Raw genomic sequence first — 17,668 nt, 5'->3', positions numbered from 1 at the left:
CTTAAATATGCAGGGAGGGTAATCAGGGAATGAGACACACCTGGGAAGCAATCAATAGGGAAGACCGGACAGGAACAGGACTAAACACAGAAAACCTCAAAAATAACTACACAGAAAACACAGAACATAACATCCACAGTTTTCACAGAAACATTTAAAAATACTTTATAAAATGATGACAGGTGCCAAATTGTATGCAAAACTGACTCCATAACCTATTGGGAATAACATTTATATTGTCCTTTAATATTTTTAATCTAAAATATTGCCTTTCTGAAATTGTATGATGTTTTTTTAATTTAACTTTTTAAAATATTGGAATATTGTGAAACCAAAAACCGCCCAGTGCCTGTCGGTAGAGGTGTGATACTGACACCTTTACTGTTAGTATCACCAAAATATGTGATACTGCATATTTTGGTATTGATTCAGTAACAATTAAATACAGAGACCGTATCGCCCATATCGATACTGATAGAGATACTTTTTATTTAAGTTTAATGTGTCATCAAACTTGTTATTGTTTACATGTTTTCTTGTTTTCTTTCTTTTAAACATATTGTTCGAACAGAGGGACAGAATTTGGACAAAGTTTATAGATATTTACAAAATACTTTTATAGCATATTAACATTATTTGAGTTCAATTTTCTGAAATAAACAAATCATAAATAATTTCCATTTGAGAGCAAATTGTAATAAAATCTTGTTTAAGGTACAGTTGAGACACTAAGATACAAAAATAAGCTAAAATTTCAAGAGGGAATCTGAAACTAAAGAATCGATCTTATGATCTTATCTTAGTCTTGTTCTGATACTGATACCGACATGATATTGATATTATTAATGTCTGCTCACTTTTTCCTGTCGGTATCTGGAACAGTGAACCAAATGAAGAAGAGCAGAAGACAGACTTTATGTACAATGAAAGGCTTAAATGACAAAAAATGAAATTCACTTAGCAATGTCCTAAATCTAGAAATTAGAACAGAAGGAACTGACAAAGAATGAATGAAGCTGGGTAATATAAATATTGAGCAGGGGTGCTTAATGGAACAAGTATCAGGTTGATTGATTTATATGGAGAGGGAATAAAAAAACCACAATTACTAATTGGAGCATAATTGAAGAAATCAGAAAATCTCAAGATAAAAAAGAGACAGGAACCAGAATACCAAAACTATGATCCACAAGAACCAAGAATTCAAACAGTCTTAAGATCCAGGACAAGACTGCCTTATTGTATGATGAACTCCCAGAACACTCTCACTGAAAGCTGTGGTGTTCCACAGGGTCCATGGTGAATGGGTGGGGCTCGGCCTCGGAGGATGAGCGTAATTTTTCCAGCCATAGATCCAGTCTGGGCAGTTCTTCCGATGGCTCCATCTTTACCCACTGCAGCTTTGCCCAGGCCCTTGTGGCTGCTGCAGACAAGGCAGGCTACCGCCTTGAGGGAACCAGCCTCAGCAAGAGAGGTTGGTTTGTGGAAACTGGATACCCACTGCTGCAGTGGAGTCGCTCTCCTCTAATAATTCCCTCTGTCATCAGCTGGCTGATGGTTTCTGCCTTCATGTTTTCTTGGCCTTTCTGCTTTTTTTGGAATCTGCACAAAGACTGTGCATGGCCCTCTTCTTGATTCTCCTTTTTTCTTCCATGGGTTGTATAAGTAAAACACGGGAGACCAGTTAAATATGCAAGCTTTTACACTTTTTGTTCTCTCGCTCTAAATCCTTCACTTGTGAATGAATGAAAGCCGTTTTCTTCAAACAGTTTTCCCAAACTGAGTTGATGTCATGTGTCTTTAATGGTATCACTTCTATCTCTGCTCTCTGGGTGGCAACTCCTCAGGGCTTTATTAACCAGGCGGCCTTTTGGTTAATGGAATCTGTTTTGTTTTTTTTAATGCACTATGAATATAAATTTGGATTGACTGATTTCTTGGTTTGCAGGTAAAGGCTTGTCCCACAGGCCCCGTCCCAGCAGTCCATTTTCAACAGATGGCAGCACAGTCGGCACACACAGCTTGGGCCACCAGAGGGCCACCAGGCCCACCCGCAAACCACGAAGTCAAGGCACAACACCTCACCGGAGAGACGCTGGTGCAGACGGTGAGGCCAACACAGTGCAAATATAATCCAGTTGGTTCAGTAAAATGTTTTCTAAAAACATTTATAACATTTTAAAACATTTAAGATCCTACTCGTCATATAAATTACTGTTCAGCTCTTGCATTGTTCACAATATTCCATACAAAGATATTCATATCCCTTGAATAACATCAATATTTTATATTCAGTAGCAGGCACTGCTAGCTAAAAATTTAGCTTTGCTGCCCTGCACCCAGTGGCGCAAAAAGTGGGTATGCAGCGCATGCAACGCATAGGGGCGCTGCACCAGAGGGGGCGTCAAAACCCCGTCTGGAGGGGGCAGCGCCCCGATGATGCCTTCGCATATACTTCACCGCGCCCTTACGCTCCTTCACCTCGCGCACATGTAAATGTAAATGTAGCGAGTTTTACCTTCCACGTGTCTTCGTCTCGGGGGGGGGGGTAAACATACGGTCGCTCATATGGATAGAGCGACCGTATGTTTTCTACGCTCCTTCACCCTTATGTACCTTCCTTTGGGGGGAGGGAGGGGCGCGCCGATTTATGTTTTCGCATCCACCTGAATAATATGTAGTTGCGCCCCTGCCTGCACCACTAACAATAAACATTAGTTTTGCTAATGCTAAAGTTCAATAGCAACACATTACGTAGCAGAAGCTAATCCTAAAGCGCTATACTAACATGTTACTTAGCCAACGCTAAATCGCTAAATTCAGCCATGTCGATACTCACCATGTATCACAAGGAGAACCTGAAGACACTCAAAAAATTTGTATTTGTGAATTTTTACATTCACTAATGCTAATGCACTTTTAGCTATCAGCACATTAGTAGAACTGTGCCCACTATTGGTTATATTAGAATTTTATTCATAAGTGAATACAGAGTAGCAGCAATTTTTATATTTTATAGAAAAAAAAATCTGAAAAGTATAGCATCCATTTGTAGTCACCCCCCGCCCCCCGGGGGTGACTACAAATGGTTCCCCCCCCCTCCCCCCGGATTAACAATTTTAAAACCATTTTTCACTTCCGTTACAGCTCCAATTCTTTTGGCGTATGTCTACACCAGCTATTCTCATCTAAATGCTGAAGTATTTGCTAATTTTTCTGAGTGAAGTTATTCATTATTCACTTTCAGTTATTTTGGACAGAGAGCATTAATGCCAGTCTTTTAGTCTTTTCACAGATTCCCAACAGTATCTACATCTGTACTTTCATGATTTTACTTAAGTGTTTAGCTCCATACATCTTTCAATCAACTCTGAAAATATTCTCCACAGTATAACGCTGACAGGATGATGTCCAATCTTAGTTTTCTGTCACTTATAGAGTTTTGCATTTGTACATCCTTCTTTCAAATAAAAATTATGAACTGCTTGTCTTGGTTTGTCTCATAAAATCCCAATTTGATACACGTCTTAGTTAATCTGATTCACCATGTGGTTTTTCTTTGCAAAGACCTACCTCCCCCCCCTGAACCTCCTCCCTGTCAGATCCAGGGTCGCATTCAGGGGACCCGCAGTGTAAACAGCATGGCACCACCCACGGACAGGAAGGCTTCGTCTCTGGAGCGCACGCCCATGTCAGGGCCACTCTGTGGGCCAGACGACACGAAGAGCTCAATTGACAGACAGATGCGAACCTCTCTGGAACATCACCGCCAGGCCCAGGACCGACTGGGCTCCATGGACCGGACTGACGATGCCCGCAGGTGCCACAAATCAGGTACAGAGGAAACCAAGACCATCTCCAAACTCAACGGCAACTTTTAACAGTAACATAAAGTGAACTTGTGAAGTTATGATGTTTAAAGGTGCAGCGCTTCAGTGTCAAACAGAATACCTGTAAGCAAGTTCAGGTATTATCTTGTTAGATAAGGCTGGCCTATAAACTGATTTTATCAATCAAATTTTTGGTTTTGAATATTTCATTTTTTACGCCCACGTCCATGGCCGCCATCTTGTTTTACAGCTTCTTTTTAACTGGACATTGAATTTGAGTAAACTCTTTAATAGAATACTAGGGCCAGGCTTGGATATGTTTTTTTTTTCTTAAATATGAAAATAAAATCATATTATTACAAGAATACACACGTACAACTGCTAATGTACTAATAGCCAAGCTTTTTTTTTAAAAAAAAAAATAATAATAATAATAATAATACACTTGTTTTCTTGCAATTTCTGCTAACATTGTGCCTTTTTTTTATTGATATTATGACCAGGTTTCGTAATTAGACAAAAATTCTCTATGCCTCACCCTTATTCTCCTTCTTACAGCCCAGGATAGGGATGATTGAAATAATACCTTTTGAAAATGTTTTCTGTCATTTCTTTTTACAAAAAAGGAAGAGAGCAGAATAAAATGTAAATCGGATCTGGTAGGAAAAAGTACGAAATTTTCTTTTTAAGCCACATCGGTCAGCAATATTGCTAGCTGAAGATAAAATTAACAATTTGAGTTTTAAGAGCTAAAGTAGTTCCCTATCGTGGACTGAAATTTTAACAATTGGATATCCACATATTAGAAAAGATAAAAATTTTATTTACCTCATATGATTCTGGAATTTAGAAAGAGTACCAAGGGTATGTTCCAGTGAAATCAACAAAAGAACAAAGACAGTGGGCGCAGCTGTGCGTCAATTACAGGGTGTTTGTTCTCGTAGTTCCTGTGTTAAATCGAGCTTCCACGCCGCTTCGAGACTGAGCGAGCAGATTGCGCCGTCTGCCACTTTATCTGCTTTCCAGGATTTTCCAGGATTCTCTCCCGTCTCCCCTCTCTTTACCCCTCCCCCCCGTTGCCCCTGAAACTGTTGCCAGTGACGGCCCGCTCCGCTCCAAGTGACGTAGCAGGGCGTAGCAGCCGATAGATGAACCGTAATGGCCGCCGCTCTGCGCCCCATCTGTGCATTTGTGTATGTGTGTGTGTGTGTGTGTGTGTGTGTGTGTGTGTGTGTGTGTGATCGTTAGCGCTGTCTGTACGTGCTGCGCTGCCCGGTCCTGCTGGTGCCAGGGATTTTTTTTTTAACTGATAGGTGTAAGACAACAACAGGGGCCACAGTCAGCAAGGGTCCTGACTGATGTTCAGGAGAATCCTTGGAGGTCAGGGCGGGCTCGATTACAGTCATTAGCAGAACAGTGGGAAGCAGTTTGATGAGATTTCACGTGATGACAGAGACTGCTGAGGGTGGGAGTTCCAACCAGTGGACCCTCTATTGTTGTTCCCCATGATAAATCTGGTGACTGGAAGGAGAGGTCGAGGGTCATCCCTGTAGCACGGCCAGGCATTGCTTGCTGGCACTGCCGCTCTGCAGATGTCACGTTCCGATGGAGGGCTTTTTTTTTCTTTTGCCCTACGTCATGTAGCTGTCAAACATTTCCAGTTTGAGGGAAAGTATCGACCACATCAGTGTTTTCCTGTGTTGATATTTTGCTAATTCATTTGTCCACACTTACAAAAATGTTACATTTGTCTATAAATTAATTCAGTTCAGTTTAAAAAATGCTTCATTTATCCCAAAGGGACATTAAATCTTTTAACTCATATCATCTAAATATCTTAAGGTGATTGTTGTGGATGGTGATGCTCTGGGCAGGAAGATATCTACTGTAGCAGTCAGTTTTGCAACAAATCTATTAAGGCCTCTGACTGAAGACTGTTGACAGTCATGACAGACCAACATCTGAATTTCCAGACAGAGATATTTCACAGTAGCATTACCAGGATACCAAGCTCTGCTAATCCACTTCATTTGCTCCATTTTAAATTTAAATCTTAAGATCAAGATGGATGGAAGATTGTTTGAACTTCCTCCTTCTCCCACAAATCTCCTCTGGGATTTAGAGTCAGGTTTTATTTGAGCTTTCTACATGCTAATCATCTGCTCCCAGTTGTAAAAGAAATAATGTGCTGCCATTGTTACACATAACTCCTGTTATGTGCAAATATGTATATATATATATATAAAGAAAAAAGTAAGACCAGCATCCAAAGCCAGAGGGAACAATTGCTCAAACATGCAACACCTAGACTAAAAAACGATGAACTAAAGTGTAAAATAAGAACAAGTCAGAACTGACTAACTTTACCATGAGCAACACAATTCAGTTCAATTCTAGATGCATTCTAGACCACTGTAATGTGTCTGTGATAAAGTAAAACCATACAAGGAATTAATTACTGACTAGTTTAATGTGAAGTGAAAAAGCATTAGAAAACTTCAAAATGTCTCCTGTCAGCCAACTGGATCCTGAACTTCTGACTTCATGTTCATGTTTTCACTCCCCTTCATTACATATAAAACAAGCCATGGACACATTTCTTTTCATTATATTTAAATATGTGGATTGCTGGGGGTTGTTACAGTCATCCTTTCTGTCATTAGTTTTATTAGAAATATATTTACAGAGAACAAAATATTGAGACATTCAATACTTTTTTTTCTGTAATTTTTCTGTAAAACTGTCCACCTGAAATGTCTGCATTTTGTTTTCCAGAGGATGGGTGTGTCCCGTATAGCAAGCCATCCTTCCCCTCCCCCGGGGGCCACAGTTCCTCGGGGACGGCGTCCTCCAAGGGGTCAACAGGGCCACGCAAGACCGACGGGCCGCGGCAGCCACAACAGTGGACCGCCACGGAGCATGCCGAATTTCTGGGGGCCAATGGGCATGGAGAGTTATGTAAGGGCTTGTTTCCATGTTAGCACCATTCTTTTATGACTTTACACAAAAATGAAAACAAAACAAACAAAAATCTAAATGCTTTGTTATGACCATAAAGTCAGTGTTTACTGCCATGCATTTCCTTTTTACTGGCTTGGACACTACGTGTTAAATGTATATGGCAATAGTTCTAAAACTCCTGTACAGCCACTCATTTTTGGAATATAATAGAAATATCTTTTATTGTCCCACAAAAGGGAAATTTCCATGGCAACAGGGAAGTAGACTCACAAAAACAGAGTTAAAAATAAAATTCTGTACAGTAAGGACAACATTTCAACATAAATAGTAGTTATATGTGTAAGTTAAATGTATAAAAAAGATTTGGTTAATTTAAAAATGTACAAAATGTTAATATTACAGTGGAACAAAAGTGTTTGGCCTGCATAGTTTCATGAAACTTCACATTGATCCACTTGCTTCCCTTTTTGCTGCTGAACAAAATTAACCCCACAGCATGCTGATGCCGCTACCAGATGTGTTCTCTGTTCTCTATTTGTTTAAAAACTTTTTTTGACTTTTGCTGAACAGCTGCCTTCAGAGATTAAGGCCTAGTCAACACTTAGTCGTGTCTGGGAAGACGGATCCATTTTTATGTGTTTTAACCTTTCATCCACATAAAAATTGAGTTTAATATAACTACAAACAGTTATTTTTTATGTAAATAACTGTTATTTGAGAAAACTCTGTATTTATGTTTGCGTGTGAACATGGGAAAACTGAGATTTAGAGTCCCGTGCATTGCAGTCTGCAACAAATTACAGCATTAATTTATCCACAAACTTGCTTTGACACAATTCCCAATCGACATCGTCTTCTGTATTTAACAACTTTATATTCTAGTATGCTATTTAAAAGTAGTTCAACCTATGTATTTGACCACGTCTTTATAACACACAAGTGAAATCTATTAAACTTTGTAGATTGTGTCTTAACTTGCCAAAATATGGAAACATTCAACAAATATGAATGTGTTTGCTCTGCAAATATGTGTAACAAGCCTTTTGAGACATTTGTTTCCACATTTTCTTGGATGTTTTTCTGACCCGTCTTCATGTTTCCCTCCATGCTCATCTCCTCCACAGAGTGACCCTCCTAGGCTCCTGTCCGGGCCAATAAACGTTCTCCTCTTACCTGTGCGTTCTCAGAAGGGGAGGTGCGCGGCAGCGAAGGGCGCCACAGTGACGAAGCAGTTTCACAGAACTGTACATGTGATGTAAAGTCACAAACATACTGTACATCTCACAATGGTTTTGTCCTCAAGAAAATATTTTCCACCACCTACCTTACTGTAATTTTCTTTTTGTTAGAAAAAGGCAAGTTTAAAAAAAGGAAGAAAAAAAAAAAGGAAACATCTATGTGGTGGGGGGGAAAGATTTTTGTTGTATCTACCCTTCGGGAAAAGGGAATTTTGTTTCCTGTAAATATTTTCTTTGCCATGTTGTTGCATTGCTATGCAAACCCAATAGAGTTTAATTTTTTTTTTCCATATAAAATAACAGTAGGGGGGTTACCTGGTTATTTGTACTATATGTGAATTAAGTGGCTTTTGTGCCATAAAATAATTGTTTTTTTAATCCATTGTTTGTTAATAGCTACCATTAATTATTATTAATATTATCATTATTATTAATATTATTAATTATTGTTTTTTTTTGCACTGCAATTTTTGGTGATAAGCACAAAAACATAGCTCCTGCTGACATGAAGAACCGGAAGAATATGTGAAGAGGAGTTTCTGTACTGTAAAGTAAAGAGAAGAAGATTATATTCTAGTGTACAGAGAGATATTAAAGAGTCATGCTTTTCTCACAGACAGCATCCATTTCTACAGTAGAGACGAACTGAGTGGCAGACGCTAGTCCTGAAGGCGCGAGGCAGAGCTACAAGGCCTAGGAACGGATCTGAAACGTAGGCAACTCATGGATTCGGTTAGGTATTAATTTATTGTTCTTCTTCTTTTAAATTTATGATTTAGTGCCTAAATCATTTTACAAAGCGGATCTCATGCTCCTACATAGTACAGCCTCAAACTTACAAAAAAAAAAAAAACCAAGCGGTGAACTTTGTCTGGATGCTGATATCACATCATAGCACAAATAGGGTTTTATTTTTTATCATATTAAGTTACAAACCCATCTAAACCTCCTTCAACAACAACTAAATTATGTTGTTTACATTTTATTCGAGCTGATTTTGTTTTACATTTGCTGTTTTAGCACTTATTTTAATCGTTTAATCTGTTATCACCAATCGTATCAATGAAGAAAGCATTTAGTTTACTGGGAACAGCTGAGTTATTAATGTGGCTAATGTGGGAAAGTTGGCTCAGATGTGAAAACAAATGGGCAGTTTGCCTCTTTGTCAATTTCTACACAGTTTAACCCTACGTACCTGTAACATGTCAATTAATTCTCCTGTTACTTAACAATTTTGAGAAATTAAGAGCAGAAAAAAAAATAAAAATACAATCTCAATTTCCATGTTTGATTTATTTGAGAATTAAAATTTCCAACTAGCTTAGTTCTTAATTCCAGGTTAAAACCAGTTCATTTTAGACATGGGCCAGAGTCATTTTACGATAACCTGAAGTGAAAACAGCACAGTGTTATGGTATTTATATCAGAATAAAATCTCTATAACATCATGTACAGAGCTACATCATGTGCTAAAAGCAACAAGTCTTCCTACTGCTGCTAAAATAGTACATTCTGCTGATTATTACAGCTTAATGTTATATCCATCCATCCACCCATTTTCTTCCGCTTATCCGGGGTCGGGTCGCAGGGGCAGCAGCTTCAGAAGGGAGGTCCAGACTTCCCTCTCCCCAGCCACTTATTCCAGCTCCTCCGGGGGAACCCCAAGGCGTTCCCAGGCCAGCCAAGAGACATAGTCCCTCCAGCATGGCCTGGGTCTTCCCTGAGGCCTCCTCCCGGTGGGACGTGCCTGGAACATCTCACCAGGGAGGCGTCCAGGAGGCATCCTTACCAGATGCCCGAGCCACCTCAACTGGCTCCTCTTGACGTGGAGGAGCAGCGGCTCTACTCTGAGTCCCTCCCGGATGACCGAGCTTCTCACCCTATCTCTAAGGGAGAGCCCAGCCACCCTGCAGAGGAAACCCATTTTGGCCGCTTGTATCCGTGATCTCGTTCTTTCGGTCATGACCCAAAGCTCATGACCATAGATGAGGGTGGGAACGTAAATCGACTGGTAAATCGAGAGCTTCGCTTTTTGACTCAGCTCTCTCTTCACCACAACGGACCGGTACAGCGCCCGCTTGACAGCAGACCCTGCCCCAATCCGCCTGTCGATCTCCAGTTCCCATCTGCCCTCATTTGTGAACAAGATCCCCAGATACTTAAACTCCTTCACTTGAGGCAGGACGACCCCCCTGACCCGGAGAAGGCACTCTACCCTTTTCCAGCTCAAGACCATGGCCTCAGATTTGGAGGCATTGATCCTCATCCCGGCCGCCTCACACTCGGCTGTGAACCGCTCCAGCGAGAGCTGCAGATCATGACCCGATGAAGCCAACAGGACCACATCATCCGCAAAAAGCAGAGATGCGATCCTAAGGCCACCAAAACGGATCCCCTCAACACCTCGGCTGCGCCTAGAAATTCTGTCCATGAAAGTAATGAACAGAATCGGTGACAAAGGTGTTATATTTAGCTTCTTATTATTTAGCATTTTGTTAAATAAGGTTCAGGGTTTAAAGGTGAATGTTATAGTACAGATTTCATCACATTTTTGCTCTAAAATCAACAAGTTATCAGTTTGGCTAGCTACCCTCCATTCACCTGCTTAAATCCTACTCCTAACTTACGAACAGTTGTTTTACAACAATGTTACCTTATTAAGATAAGAGGCACTCACTTAGGATGGTTGCCAATGGGGAGAAAAAAAAACACAATTTAAGCTTGTGGAAAATGTTGCAGATCTCTTTACAGGCAGTGTGTAGGGAAAAAAATAGAGAAAACTGGAGAAAACTTAGATTACTCTGGAAACTTTGCCAAACCTACTTTAAATCACAGAAGCTTTTCATTTTTTGAAATAATTTTTTTTGAGACCTTGGTATACCCTAATACATTGGCCCATGCTGGCAACACATATTAAAACTGAGAGTGAGGTCAATGCACCAATGGAAGTGCAGGGACGCATCTAGTTCAATGTGTCAACTATAAACCTAGATTAATCTGTCTTCACTGTCACTGGTGTTTAAAAACAATATTTAAAATAAATTACGCTTAACCTGGTGGGGAGGCAAGTAAAGCCTGGTGGCTCCCCAGGCTTATAATGCAGGGGGGAAACTCAGTGAACTGTAAATGGATTAGATAAAATTGATTTGTCTTTAAAGTCCCCTATTAAAGTCAGAAATGACAAAAGGGCAAAGTGGCCAGCATCCAAACAAGTACAATCAGCATAGTCTTGTCAGAAACTTTTATTTTTTGTTTTTTTTAATGGTGATTACTACACACTGCACATTTTTAGGTTAGAGTTGACGAAGCAAAGGCCTTGTATGTTAGACAGTGGCTCCACTGCCTTCATATCTACAGCCACAGTGGGAAGCAAAAACCCTTTCTTATCCACCTGACTGCCACAAAAACACGCTCGTATTATTTACCGCTTTCGACTTCACAACATCAGATTTTTTTAGATATAAATCTTTTCCAACAAATGTCCTTTTTGGAAGCTAAGCTTGTTTCTTTGTATGCCTTTTATGGACTCCCAAGACGCTGCTTACAACAATGTTTTTCAATTGTAATGTTCAGGATTTTTGTGGTTCAATGACTGTTTGTTTTTGTCTTTTTTTGTACTGCTAATGTTGATAAAAAAAAAATGGGGGTGGGGGAATAGGGGACACTAAAGGCCATCAAAATGCTGTTGTACTGTTGTTGTAACACCATTGTCGTATTTTATTTTATTTTTTTAAGGATACACCCAGTGGCCAGTGTTCTGGAAATGAGGTGCAGAGAGTATCTCAGGTTATTTTGCATTCTGGTGGTGTTTATGTATGTGTATATATGTGTATATATCCATACACATCTCCACTTGATTATTCCATTCCTTTTTTATTAATAAACACTTTCCATCCCATGTTGAAAGCTGTTTTGTTTTTTTCTTTTTTGTTATTTTCATTACTTTTTAATTTTCTGCTGTGGACTTTGATCCCGATGTGCTGGTTCATCCAACTTAAAGACAAGATGTCAGTAAAAGAACATACCAAATTTGAAATTGATATTTCTAACGTCTAAAAACGTCTAAATGCATTTTCGTGTCTTTAATACTCAATTTTCTTTTAAATCACAGTGTCGTTTTGTATTTATTAAAATGCTAATAAAGGTATATTGTGAAATATGCATAAAGATTTGTAAGATATAAAATGTGTTTTCTTTTTTTCTTTTTAACTGTTATCTTTGTTCCTTGTGAACCTTCGTGTCGGAGCTGAGCAGCGAGGCCGTTAAGAGGTGATGTGGAGACTGTGCTCTCAGCACGGTGACACGCCGGTCAGTTGTCATCCAAGTCGCTCTTCGTCTTGCATGTTCACTGCACTGCTCTTCTCGAGTCGTAACTTTTCGACACGGGGAGTAAAAACACAATTTGCTCGTCAAGACAAAAGAGAAAATGTCTTTTTCAAAGTGCTTTATCTCTTTCCATTCATTTTCTCAATATTGTTGGTTCTTTGTAGCCTATCTGTGTCTTTCCTTTTTGCTATAAAAGCGGATTAAAAATGACAAAAAGTGAAAGTTGTTGGGTGAAGTCTTTCCTGTACAGCATGGGGTGAGGTAACACTCCAAATCCTATGCCATTTCTACAGTACGGTTCTCCTTTCTTTTTTTTCCCACCTCTCTGTACACCTCCTCCTGTATTCACTTGCATGTTCTTCTCCGAAAAAGAGAGTCAGTCAAGAAAATAAACTCCTACAGTTTAGTTCTCATGACCTGTAAAATAAGTCCATCTTTTATTTCCTTGTACCTGGATCAATATCAAATAAAAATATTTTTGAAAAATGAATTTAAATGACTTAAATCCTTTGTCCTTGAAGGAGAGAAATTTAAAATATCCACTAATTAGTTGGCATGACATCATTAGCATGCTAACTAACTAATGCTAACTCGTGCTAATGGTTTGCATTAGCATAGTAAACCGCAATTACTATGGTAATGCTGCCTTCCAGTTGTAGTTGAAACTGCATTTCAAAATGGCCACTCATCGCAACATTAGTAGAAAACTGTCGGGGAAACATTGATTTTTACAAGACACAGAGTGCGCCTAAAATCAATGTTACATGTAGTGCTTGCAACTATAAACTGAACAAATTAAAAGTTATGTTGATTAATGTAAAGCTTAAAATTATAGTTGTAATATGTAGTGCAAACAGCGTCTATGGGTGATGCCATGTTGGAATTACAATTTCTTAACTAAAACTCGAGTCTATGTAACTGGAACCCAGCATCCTAACATTAGCATTAGCATGCTAACATTTACTGTGTGTATGATGCTTTTTTAATCCAAAAAACAAACTAAAAGACTAAATTGCATGTGAACTAATAGTTAATAAGAAAGTTTGCTTCTTGAGCAGATATTTGACAGAAACTTTCAGATTTGATAGAGAAAGATAAAAATAAATGTTTGAAGCATATGGAAGCATATTTGGTGTAATTATTTTTAGGAAACTGAACTTGACATTATGAGTGGAGAAAGTGAACAGTATTTGGAAATGTTAGTTTACTTAAATTGCAATTTTAAGTTCATTTGCTGCCTTAAAATCTTGAGTTAACTTAACTCAAAAAGGGAATTGGTATGAATAAAGTTAGTCAGTTTAACTTTAAAATGAGAGTTGAAAGTATATATAATTGTTTGTTACTTTAACAAAAGAAAACAAGTTTTTATGAATGGATAATGTAACTTTGCAAGTTGTTTAAACTCAGACTATGAAGTTCATACAACACGTAGTCATTAATTAGACAAGTGGTATAACTTAATTATTTGAGTTCAAATAGAACATGATTTTAATTTTACTTGACAAGAGTACTCAAGTTTTTGAGAATGCATAATGTTCTATAGTTAGTCATTTCAACTTATGGTATCATATTTAAACAATAACTTATCATGAATTGGGGGACTTTTCCAGCTTGCCATCCTAAGTTGGAAAAGTACATTATTTGAAGTTGTGTTAACTTATGTTTTTAAGGCAGCAATTGAACTCAAGGTTTTAAGTTTAACCACCCTAATAATTTTTACAGTGTACTTCTTAAGCTAACCTGAGCTAATGTATCTACTAATAGCAAAATGTAATAATTAGTCTTGCATTATAACTAAAGGTCTTGCATTATAACTAAAGGTATAATGCAATGAAAAGGTATATCTGGTAATGGATACTTCACTGCTAATTATATACATACGTATTTTTTAAGTTCTGAAGATCATGTCCAGAGGCTGTTACAAATTTAAATCAACTTGATCCTAGAGGTAATCACTGAATTTAGAACAGACCTGATTTATGTCCCCACTGAGCTCCAGGTTCAGGAAATGTATTACTTTTCATATTTTTCATAAATGTGTTAGGTTTACTACAGTTGTTGGTGGGTCTTAATTCAATTTGTTTTTTTTTTTGTTTTTTTTTCTTTGTTTGTTTGGTTGGTTGTTTTTGTTTTGTTTGTTTGGTTTTTTTGCTGTTTTTTTTGTTTTTGTTTTTTGCAGTTTTCGTAAAATATCACACACATTAGCAAGCACACTCCACACACCAATTCAATTTGGTCAACCAGGGATTTCTTGTTCTGAATCTGTACACAGGGCCAGTGCTAGCTTTTTAAGTGCCCTAAACACAAATGCATTATGGTGTCCCACTTCCCAACACACACACACATGCACACACACTTGCCTCTGAACTTAATTATTCTGAATTTATGAGTTTCTCTTCATTTTCCTGTAGAAAAAAGAGACTCAGACAATAGATTTTCAGTGGAAATAAAATCAGAAAAAAAAGTACAATGAGTGAAACATAACAAATGTAACTATGACTGCTGCTAGAAAAATACTTATTTTTGTGCAGTTGTCACATATTAATTTGATGCCTCAGAAAAGCAAGAAAGTCTGATTTTACACAGAAACCTTCTCCTTATAATCATGACTGGTTTTGATTTCCTGAGGGAGATTCCGTAGGAGTTAATTTCTTTGGTGTATTTCTCTGATCAAATTAAAATTCTCATAACTGTTACTTATTGTACAGATACGTACCATAAAATGTAGTGGAGTAAAAGTAGAAAGTATCCATTATTAAATCTACTTAAGTAAAGTACAGATACACAAAAATTGTACAGTAGGGAAGTACTTGTATTTCGTTACTTCCCACCACTGTTTTATATATATATATATATATATATATATGAATGCACAAAATGAGGCAAATAAGCAAATACATTCCTTTTGTAGATAAAACACTTTTGCCTAAATGCAATAAAATGTATATTTCTTGTCTAGTTTTGCCTCAATTATTCCTTTGACTGTTCTGTCAACAAAATTGTCTTTTTTTTGAGTGACGATTAATCGATTACTAAATTAGTTGACAATTATTTTTTAAGTTGATTTATTCATCACAATTAATCCAATTAATTGTTTCAGCCCTACTCTACAGGTCTGGGTTGCCTTATCCATAGTATACAAACAAGAAACCATTGATACCCGATCACACATATACATCACTAAGCACAACTAAATATGTTGTTTTCTGCAACTACATAGATGTTGACCTACATTTATTCAGTGCTTGCTTTGGTTTAAAGTTTTTTTTCCTGAGTTTTTTTTTTTTTATTATGCACACCTCTGGGTTTTTTTGTTTTGTTTTGTTTTTGTTTTTACTTAAAAATATCACAGTATTAAAATAAAATGAGCCCTCACACAATGAGAAGACACTGTGTGTGAAGATCTTATTCTTCTATTTCTGTTGCGGTGTTTTTTTGCATTTGTGTGCATAAAAAAGGTTCCCTGATCCATCCGACCCTTTTAAACAAACCCATCAGACAGACAGGGAGAGAGAACTGCATCTGCTTCACAGCTCTTCCTCTGTTTGTGCCTGGCAAGCATGTACAAGTAATGATTGCTCCACTTCTTGCCAACGAAGCAACTTTCCTCCTCATGTTTTATTTCCAACTGTTTACCGGTGTGTGTGTGTGTGTGCGTGTGTGTGCGTGTGTATACTCCACCTGTTCCCTATTTTTCTTCTTCATCTGAATGAGCCACAAACAGAGATTTTAGTAGAGTGCTTGTTTCTTTGCACGGTCCCAGAAAGCCTTCTTTTTTTTCTCTCACCTGGATGTAGTCGTTGCATCACATTTCGGCCAGTTAACCGGGGAGAGAGAGAAAAACAAGCTTTGCTCAGCAAAAACAGATTGCAGCAGGATGCGAGTTATCAGGGCGTAATAAGCAGGAGTGAGCGCGCATGTGAATGTGTGTGTGTGTGCTTTGACCTGAGTGAAGTTGCCTCCCCTGACTCCCTGCTCCCCACCTTCTTCACATCTAACAAAATTAGAGTCAGACATTTGTGCTGCTTTGTGGAGTAAAAACTTTCGTTTGTGGCCCCACATGGGTTTGCCCATGTAGGGGCCACAGCCTGCGTGGGCCCTACATGGGCAAACCCATGTGGGGCCACGGTGGAACCTGCGGACAAACCCATATGGGACCCATATGTCAGCCCTCCTTTCCCCCATATGGGGCCCACCTAGGCATCCTGGCAGGGTAATAATGATGATTCCAGAGGTCATCGGAGGTCATTGTCATTATCTTAAAAGCGAAAGCATCACAAACAAAAGTTTTGGCTGCACAAATGTAGCACAAATGCTTCACACTAATTTAGTTAGATTTGAAGAAGGTGGCGGCGCCAACTGCGCTCCGATCGGGCTTTGATGTCTGAAACAGAGCGTTTGTTCCGGGGCGAACGCTGCGGTATGCGCTCGCATACGTCTCCGTGGCGCGTTGATAAAAGGAAGCATCTACTATTTGTGCTGCATGATGTTTTTTATCCCCCCCTCACCCTTCCACTCCTGCTTTTGTCGGCCGACTGGTGACAATGAGTGGAGGTGAGAGGGCAGCAGAAGCAAGGCAACACCATTCATCAAACATGTCAAACAGTTAGAGCAGCTGTGTGGGACACAGCGAAAATTAGCATTTCATCCTCTCTCCCTCCCTCTTGTCTGTCTCCAGCCCACATCTCTCTCTATTTTTCCATCATGTGATAAATGAGTCCTGAAGACGTGTAATTTTCCCAGCTGTTTGGATGAAAACATGTCGTTATTGACCAGCACTTTCCTTGTATTGCACTTTGTGTGGCTGATTAAATGCAGCTGTTCCACTCCCCCCCTCATCTCTTCGCCCAATCATCATTCCCGTTGGACGTAACGTGAGGATCGGTGGTCCGCGGTGACGCTGTGAGGTAATGGCAGTGAACCAAACGAGGAGAAGCAGCATTCAGTTTCTATGCACAACAGATTTGGAACAAACTTCCAGAAAATTGTAAAACAGCTGAAACGCTGGGTGCCTTTAAATCTCAACTTAAAACCCACCTGTTTAGAGTTGCTTATGGCTAAATTAGGGTTAGAGTGGGGTTTTGATGTCTTCGATGTTTTTAATGTTTTTATCTTTAGTTTTTATCTATTTATTAATTTATTTTTATTTCTCTTTCTCTCTGTTTACGTTTTAATGATATAAAGCCCCCCGGAAAACGTCCCAGTTAAGCGACGTTTAACTAAAGTCCTACGGGGTTTAGAGTCCCAGTTGACGGCGTTTCAACTAAAAACCTAGAGGTATATATATATATATATATATATATATATATATAT

At 38.7% G+C, this 17,668-nt stretch overlaps 1 protein-coding gene across 1 annotated transcript in view; it reads left to right on the top strand.

Annotated features, from left to right (window-relative positions):
- The window catches only part of robo2 (roundabout, axon guidance receptor, homolog 2 (Drosophila)), a 278,307-nt gene extending 265,462 nt beyond the window's left edge, over positions 1 to 12,845 (top strand). The window contains exons 26-30 of the mRNA XM_088012090.1: positions 1,292 to 1,474; positions 1,949 to 2,107; positions 3,568 to 3,834; positions 6,606 to 6,788; positions 7,916 to 12,845. Of these exons, the coding sequence (XP_087868216.1) occupies positions 1,292 to 1,474; positions 1,949 to 2,107; positions 3,568 to 3,834; positions 6,606 to 6,788; positions 7,916 to 7,917 (794 nt within the window). The 3' untranslated portion in view covers positions 7,918 to 12,845. The remainder of the gene's footprint in view (positions 1 to 1,291; positions 1,475 to 1,948; positions 2,108 to 3,567; positions 3,835 to 6,605; positions 6,789 to 7,915) is intronic.
- Positions 12,846 to 17,668: the final 4,823 nt, after the last annotated feature.

The sequence above is a fragment of the Poecilia mexicana genome, unplaced genomic scaffold (assembly GCF_051168715.1).
Source record: "Poecilia mexicana isolate PSO_F unplaced genomic scaffold, ASM5116871v1 scaffold_13, whole genome shotgun sequence".
Lineage (NCBI taxonomy): Eukaryota > Metazoa > Chordata > Actinopteri > Cyprinodontiformes > Poeciliidae > Poecilia > Poecilia mexicana.
Note: the sequence above shows the minus strand (reverse complement) of the source record. Positions and strands in the feature narration are given on the sequence as shown.